This window comes from Bubalus bubalis, chromosome 7, assembly GCF_019923935.1.
Source record: "Bubalus bubalis isolate 160015118507 breed Murrah chromosome 7, NDDB_SH_1, whole genome shotgun sequence".
Taxonomy (NCBI): Eukaryota; Metazoa; Chordata; class Mammalia; order Artiodactyla; family Bovidae; genus Bubalus; species Bubalus bubalis.
The window spans coordinates 66,729,398-66,738,152 of NC_059163.1; the positions used below are offsets into that span (position 1 = coordinate 66,729,398).

Sequence of the window (8,755 nt, forward strand, 5' to 3'; positions counted from 1 at the left end):
AGTAGGGACAACCAAATTGGAGAAAAGATACATCTTGATGGACTTTTGATATCCTGATCCTTTTAGGATGTTTATTTTATCTGATAGATATTTTATGTGATGGAATTTGGGGTAATAGCTCAGTTCTTATACAACTTAGTTTTATTAATTAAGTTACTTAAATTTATCCATACATTTTTATTTATTTTTCTGTAAAAAGGGAGATATGATTATAGAAATAGTATCCAAATAATATCAAGGATGAATAAATGAGACTTTGTAAGCAAAGCACTTAGAACCCCAAAGGTGCTCTTTTTTAAAAGCTATTTCCTGGATTTCCCTGGTGGTCCCATGGTTAAGAATCTTCTTGCCAATACAGGAGACACAGGTTTAACTCCTGGTTGAGGAAGATTCCATATGCCACAAAGCAACTACGCCCAGGAGCAACAACTTCTGAGCCCATGTGCCTTAAGCACACTGGAGAAACCACCACAATGAGAAGCCTGCACACTGCAACTAGAGAAAGCATGAGTGCAGTCATGATGACCCAGCACAGACAAAACTAGAATAAAATAAAGAGATAATAAAATCTTGTTCCTTCCACCCAATTTGCAGTGTATGCTATGTTCTAAATGATAGCTGTCTAATACATCCCTCAGATATGTCCTCAAATATGCTAGGCTAGGTGTTCACATACTTGCCAAACCACATCCAAGTTTTCTGAACAAGTGGGAACCATGGAAATTTCTGGGAGATAAACTCTCCCTTCTAGCGAAGCAACATTGAGCTAAAAGCTATAAGAACCACCTCAAAATGGATTTTAGTATAAGATTGATATCACAGCCCATTAACTCACAAGGACAAGTTGATTGAGTTAGGAAGTGGCTTATTTGATTTATAAACAATACAGTAATTTGAAAACAGATGCTTTATGCATTTTGTTCTATTTCAGTTATTTGTAAGATTAGATTTTATTTCAAGTTAAACTTGGCAAATGCCATTGTTTGTGATAGCATCAAGCTCCAGCCTATTAAAATATATCTGTTCTACGCACCACACACTGGGACCTTCTGTCTTCATTCTGGGGGAGATTAATGCTGTGGCAGTGGGATGCAAAGGTTACACACCTTCTAGTTTTACATCCAGAAACAGTGATAAAACATGTATAGAAACCCCACTGGCAAAGAAACATGGTTTTAATCACTGTCTACATTCTTTTGCTTGCATATTCCTCCCTCTTGCTGAACATCAAAGTGCCTCTTTAGTCACAACAAAACAACTCCTGCAGGTGTTCATTTCTTCCCTAGTGTTTTTTATCTCTCCTTGCTTCCCTGATTGCTCAGACGATAAAGAATCTGCCTGCAACACAGGAGACCAGGGTTTCATCCCTGATTGGGAAGATCCCCTGGAGAATGGCTACCCACCCAGTATTCTTGTCTGATGAATCCCATGGACAGATGAGCCTGGCAGGCTACAGTCAAAGGTGTCAGAAAGAGTTGGAAATGACTGAGCAACTAACACTTTCATTTTTCACTTTCAGGGACTGTGGGCACCAATGTTTCTTCACCACAAGCTATGTTGCAGAAGAAAAAGAAAATCCCCCTATGATGACAAAAAAAAAAAAAAAATTATTTAAATGAACCCTCGCTGGGGGAAAAACTCACTTCTAGGTTATAATATATGTGAAAGTAAAAGTCATTTAGTCACATCTGACTCTTTGCAACCTCATGACTGTACAGTCATGGAATTCTCCAGGCCAGAATACTGGAATGGGTAGTTTTTCCCTTCTCCAAGGGATCTTCCCAACCCAGGAATCGAACCAAAGTCTCTTGCATTACAGGCAGATTCTTTACCAGCTGTGCCATAAGGGAAGCCTAAGAATGCTGGAGTGGGTAACCTATCCCCTTCTTGAGGGGATCTTCCCAACCCAGGAATTGACCTAGGGTCTCCTGCATTGCAGGCAGATTCTTTACCAACTGAGCTATCACTTAATATGTCACATATTTCTTTGGCTAAAATTTTTGCAAATGCATGTGCATGATAATTTGAGAGTCTTAGTAGAGATAGTTCCATAAGGAACAACAGGACAGATTTAATACTCTTTTTGTAGTTTGCTAATAATAAGTGTAGGTTTCCCAGGTGGCACTAGTGGTAAAGAATCCACCTGAAATGCAGGAGAGACAGGAGATGCGGGTTCAATCCCTGGGTCCAGGAGATCCCCTGGAGGAAGAAATGGCACCCCACTCCAGTATTCTTACCTGGAAAATTTCACAGGCAGAGGAACCTGGCAGGCTGCTGTTCATGGGGCTGTCGGGGGAGTGTGTAAATTCCTCAGTTCTCTCTCGCTGCAGCAAAAATTTGAAATGGCAGACCAGTGTTACAGCTATGTTACAGCTCAGTTTTAAACAGCAAACCAGTATTTCAGCTCAGTTTTATTTGGCAAGCAAATAAAAATACATCGTTGAGGCATGAAGGCAGGCCAACACAAAAGAAGAGATGATAAGAGGGGCTCAATTTTGGCTCCTCTTTTCATATATTTTTTTTTCCTCCCCCTGAGCTTGCCCTATGTAAATTGGGCTAGCCAGGAGGACTGTTTGTTTCACCTGAGATTCCCACTCCGGTCCTCGGACCACCCTTTATTCCATTTTTGCAGGCTTCTCCCTTCTTTGTCTTTTAGCCATTGATGTTTTCAACTTCTTTTTCCTAGTCTAACAGGGCCACACAGTGCTGGATACTTCTGAGCACACAGATGTAGATGTAGAATAATAAATGTACTAGTAGTTATCCAGTGCTTCCTCTATTAAATATGCCTATAATATACTATACTATATAAACTATAGCATCATTTCTAGGGATTTACATTATCTTCTTGACAAAAGCAGTTAAAGAAATAACTGTTCTGTGCTTAGTCATTCAGTTGTGTACAACTCTTTGCCACCCCATGGACTGTATAGCCTGCCAGGCTCCTTTACCCATTGGGATTCTCCAGGCAAGATTACTGGGATGGTTTGCCATGCCCTCCCCCATGGGATCTTCTCAACCCAGGGAGCTAACCCAGTTCTCCCACATTGCAGGCAGATTCTTTGCCATCTGAGCTACCAGGAAAATCTATTTAATATGAGCCTAATTTCTTCTAGTTAATAGGAAATTAAGCAAATGGCAATTTTTGATAGTCAAGTGATATGTCATGCTTTCATATAATAAAAATCATAGTTCATCAATTTTTTTCTTGTCCAAACTCTATTAATATTATTAATATTGTTTGGGTTTTTTATTCTCCTTTAGACCCTTCAGAAAATGTGCTTAAATCTCTTTTTATAAGAAAAATAGTCTCCCAAAGAATATGTAAGATAGATTATACATCTGAAAAAATATGTTGTGATAGTTATTTTCGGTGTTATCTTTTTTCTTAATGGAAGAATCATGATGATTCATTCGTTGGTTCATTCACTTTACATTCACTCACTTAGCATAGAAAATGTTTAACTATCAAAAAGACAACAGTATCATTTTCCTTCAATTATTTTTTTGACAGGGAGAAGTAGATAATTAGAAAAATATGAAAAAAAAAAAGAGTTTTATGAAAACATGTTATATACATGTGGTAGTTATAGTAATTTTGCTCCCGACAGTCCTTTTCAATTCCCTTTTCTTTGGAAACTTGGAAAATTTCCCCCATGCCATTTTACAGTAAGGGTGGATTTTTCAATCATGGTGCTCCATTCTTCCTGGACAAAAACTGGGCACATTTCTCATTCCAGGCCAATCTTAATGGTCCTGAAATATTGATCAATATTGTTTCAGAAGGGATACTTAAGGGATCCAAAAAAGTCTTTTGGAGGGTTAAATAAAATATCAGAACAAAGATTATTTATTTATGTGTATGTATGTGTTCTCCTAAACTATTTATGATTACAAAGAAGGAATATAATTAATATAAATTTATTAGCAATCATTTTCTACAAGAACTTTTTATTATCACAGAGGTGATAATTCACCAGGAAACAGAACCTAGTAAGAATGAAAAAAAGAGCTCTCAGCCCCGGGTCGCTGCAGCCTCCACCACTTTCAGGCCTAGTAGTCTGAAGCAAAATAAATAAATAAAAAGGTCATGGGTGACCTGCGTTCAGACGTCACCGAGGCCATGCTGTACGAAAAGTTCAGTCCTGCAGGGCCTGTGCTGTCCATCTGGGCCTGCCGCTATATGATCACCCGCCGCTCCCTGGGTTATGCCTACGTCAACTTCCAGCAGCCGGCCGACGCTGAGCGGGCCTTGGACACCATGAACTTTGATGTAATTAAGGGAAAGCCAATCCGAATCATGTGGTCTCAGAGGGATCTGTCTCTGAGAAAATCTGGTGTGGAAACGTCTTCATCAAGAACCTGGAGAAATCTATAGATGACAAGGCACTTTATGATACTTTTTCTGCTGTGGGGAACATTTTGTCCTGCAAGGTGGTGTGTGATGAAAACGGTTCTAAGGGTTATGCCTTTATCCACTTCGAGACCCAGGAGGCTGCCGACAAGGCCATGGAGAAGATGAACGGCATGCTCCTCAACGACTGCAAAGTGTTTGCAGGCAGATTCAAGTCTCGAAAAGAGCGGGAAGCTGAACTTGGAGCCAAAGCCAAGGAATTCACCAATGTTTACATAAAAAACTTCGGGGAAAAGGTTGATGATGAGAATCTGAAAGAGCTATTTAGAGAGTTTGGTAAGACCCTAAGTGTCAAGGTGATGAGAGATCCCATTGGGAAATCCAAAGGCTTTGGCTTTGTGAGTTATGAAAAACACGAGGAGGCCAATAAGGCTGTGGAAGAGATAAAGGGAAAAGAAATCACTGGGAAGGTCCTTTTCGTTGGCCATGCACAAAAGAAAGTGGAGTGGCAGGCCGAGTTAAAGCAAAAATTTGAACAGCTGAAGCAGGAGATGATTAGTCGCTATCAGGGGATGAATCTCTACATTAAAAACTTGGATGAAACCATCCATGACAAGAAGTTAAGGAAAGAGTTTTCTCCTTTTGGATCAATCGCCAGTGCTAAGGTGATGCTGGAGAATGGGAGAAGCAAAGGATTTGGCTTTGTCTGCTTCTCGTCCCCTGAAGAGGCAACCAAAGCAGTCAGGGAGAAGAATGGATGCATCGTGGGCTCCAAGCCACTGTATGTCGCTCTGGACCAGAGAAAGGAGGAGAGAAAGGCTCACTTGACCAACCAGTATATGCAACAGGTGGCTGGGATGAGGGCACTGCCCACCAATGCCATCTTAAATCAGTTCCTGCCTGCAGCTGGGGGCTACTTTGTGCCAGCAGTTCCACAGACTCAGGGAAGACCTCTGTATTACACACCTAACCAGTTAGCACAAATGAGGCCTAATCCACGCTGGCAGCAAGGTGGGAGATCTCAAGGCTTCCAAGGAATGCCAAGTGCTATATGCCAGTCTGGGCCTCGTCCAGATCTTCGCCATCTGGCTCCAACTGGTAATGCTCCAGCTTCTGGCGGCCTCCCTACTACCACTCAGAGAGTTGGGTCTGAGTGCCCTGACCGCTTGGCTATGGACTTTGGTGGGGCTGGTGCCACCCAGCAAGGGCTGACTAAAAGCTGCCAGTCTGGAGGTGTTCCTACAGCTGTGCAGAACTTAGCGCCTCGTGCTGCTGTTGCTGCCACTGCTCCTTGGGCTGTTGCACCTTATAAATATGCCTCCAGCATCTGCAGTCCTCACCCTGCCATCCAGCCCCTGCAGGCACCCCTGCCTGCAGTCCACGTTCAGGGGCAGGAGCCGCTGACCGCCTCCATTCTGGCCACAGCAACTCCCTCCCCACCCAGGAACAGAAGCAGATGCTGGGTTAACGTCTGTTCCCACTCATCCAGACGATGCACTCGAACCTGGCTGGGAAGATAACTGGGATGCTGCTGGAGATCAACAGCTCGGAGTTGCTGCACATGCTGGAGTCCCCCGAGTCTCTCTGCTCCAAGGTGGAGGAGGCTGTGGAGGTCCTTCAGGCTCATCATGCCAAGAAAGAAGCTGCTCAGAAGGTGGACGCTGTTGCTGCTGCTACCTCTTAGACAAGGATGAACCTATTCAAAAGCCAAATAAACTCTCATGGAATTTAGCTCAAGGTTTGAAGACTTCCTAGCTTGTTCCATGGACCTCAACACCAAGAACCCCATTTGCAAATTTATTGGCTCATTTTGTATCAAAAGGTCAATTATGAAGCACCTAGAATATTTCAATTTAAAGAATGTATTCTCTGAGTTCTGCTATGGCCCAGACAGTGTTAACTTTTTTTTTTTTTTTTCCTATTGTGGGTTTTGATTTTTTTTTTCCCCAAGAAATTGGTTTTATTTGATGTACCCAAGTCTTAAGTTTCTCAATAAAGAAAAAAATCTCCATAAAAAAAAAGAATGTAAAAAAGAGAATGGAAACAATAATGAATGAGAAAGAGAGAGAAAGAGAGATAACTATTGGCATAATTTGAGCTCCTGGAATCAAATGTAACTAAAGCCAGATTTCTCCACCTACTTCCTAATTACTGGAATCAGCAAATTCCTTTTAAAACATAATAATAGCACTGCTGCTGCTACTGCTGCTGCTGCTCCTAAGTCACTTCAGTCATATCTGACTCTGTGCGACCCCATAGATGGCAGCCCACCAGGCTCCTCTGTCCCTGGGATTCTTCAGGCAAGAACACTGGAGTGGGTTGCCATTTCCTTCTCCAATGCATAAGAGTGAAAAGTGAAAGTGAAGTCGCTCAGTCGTGTCTGACTCTTAGCAACCCCATGGACTGCAGCCTACCAGGCTCCTCCGTCCATGAGATTTTCCAGGCAAGAGTACTGGAGTGGGGTGCCATATTGAATGTTATTGTAGTCAAATGTGAGCAGTAATCTTTCCCTGCTGTCTCAGATGTTTGCAGCCAGCCTAAATGTAGAGGACAATGCTTTCAGTTCCAGATCCTCAGGTGAGGTTCTCATCTATTTTACAGACTCCCTAAAAGATCCTCTAAGTAATTCCACCTGCTATCACCCTTTACCCTGAGGATATTTGAAAGAAGAAAAACAGCAAATCTAATTGTCCCATATTTTCCTGTGGCTGAAATAGCACCAAACTTAACCCTATTGTTCAGACAAAAATCCAAAAGTTTTCCTTAGTTTCTCACTTTTCTTAACCTTTACTTCAAATCCTTTGGATCCAATGGTCGTACCTTTAAAATATATCTGTAATCAAACTAGTTGTTACCTTTTTTACTTGACAACCAGTCATTAACACCGTTATCTCCTTCTCATGAAGAGGAAAAGTTAAAATTTTACATAGCCTCCTACTTCTTTTGCCTCTGTAACTCAGCTTTTTCCTTGCAAAATCTGGATCACATAGGCCATGGATCACGTAGTCTCAGAAAGTGGGGACTCACAATACTAGGAACTGGAACTTATCTCACTAACCCTTGTCCTGCTCTTTGCAATCACCCAGCCCTGCAAACCGATTTAATCATGCCTGTATGTGCATAAAACTCTCTAACCCCTTTGTTGCGGCTCAGAGCTTGGAGTGTCAATTTCTCTGGGCCTGCTGTAATAAACCTGAGTTCTCCAACTCTCCAAGTGTAGTGCTTGGTTTCTCGAGTACTGGTTTCTGCAACATTTCTGGAGGCTTCAGTGAGATTCCAACCATGCCAGCCCCCTGAGTCAATGGACTGGTGGCTCAGTTGGGCTAGAGTGAAGGAACCCTGAGACAAACAAGGAGGTGTTCCACCTGATAGTATTCTGGGTTCTCTTTCAGACTGGTGTTCTGACTTTCTGGATGACCGAGCCCTGACCAGATTCATTGGAGGGATGGACCAACTCACTAGGAATGGCCACAGGTAAGGTCCTGGGGCCAGTCCCCAGTCAAGTCCTACCCCAACAGGAAGAAGAGGAGACTGATCACCTCCTTGAAGCTCCCAGGAAGGGGGCAACAGTTAAGGAAACCTGGGGTTTGGGAGGAGGGATGCATTATGATAGCCTATGAATGATTGTCACTGTGTAATTGATGACTGAACACAGTGAGAGAAATTTTTCTTTTTGGAAACTGCACAAAAAAAAAATTCTTTTTGCATATGCAGTTAAAAACAACTAGCTTGTTAAAAGGTCTGCTTAAGGAAAAGTTTGAAGTTAACCCTTTCTATGTCCTTGAAATACACAGCCAACTTTGCCTGAGACTTCAGCCTTGGGCAAATTAGAACTTCAAGCAAAGAAAAAGAAAAAGGGTGTTAAAGAGATATTTTAAATCTCAAGCAGAAAACAATAAGATCTCTGTCTGTCTGGATTTATGTATACCTCAATGTTACATCTTTTGCTTTTTTTCTGATAATATTGTTGAAGTTGTGGATGAGTTCTAATTTAATTGGCCTAAAGAAATCAAATCAAACAATTCTAAATACAAGAAAAATTAACCTAAATAAATTTCAGATTCATGTAAACTGGGAAGTATTCTATATTAAATATCTAGCATTGATGTTTGCTAATCTAATAAAGAAGTAGGATGTATATTTTTAATAAAGAAGATATAAAAAATAAAATTACATTTTATAAAGGGAAAAAAAGTAGGTCTGACTTACAAGTGGCTGTTACAGAAAGTGATTAAAAGTTTGTGGAAAGTGGACACTGAAAAAAGTTTTGTTCCTGGTTAGGGCTCGCCGGCTGTGATGGACCACACAGAAGCGTGGCTGAGAGGAGCTACCCCTCGCCTAAGGTCAGAGGCAGTGGCCAAGAGGAGCTACCCCATGCCCGAGGTCAGGGGCTTCAGCCAA

At 41.7% G+C, this 8,755-nt stretch overlaps 1 protein-coding gene across 1 annotated transcript; it reads left to right on the forward strand.

Annotated features, from left to right (window-relative positions):
- Window positions 1-4,090: 4,090 nt before the first annotated feature.
- Window positions 4,091-6,038, forward strand: LOC102414202 (polyadenylate-binding protein 4-like). Its single transcript, XM_044946356.1, is given in 3 exon segments — window positions 4,091-4,337; window positions 4,340-5,781; window positions 5,784-6,038. Coding segments are annotated over 3 exon segments (1,944 nt in total).
- Window positions 6,039-8,755: the final 2,717 nt, after the last annotated feature.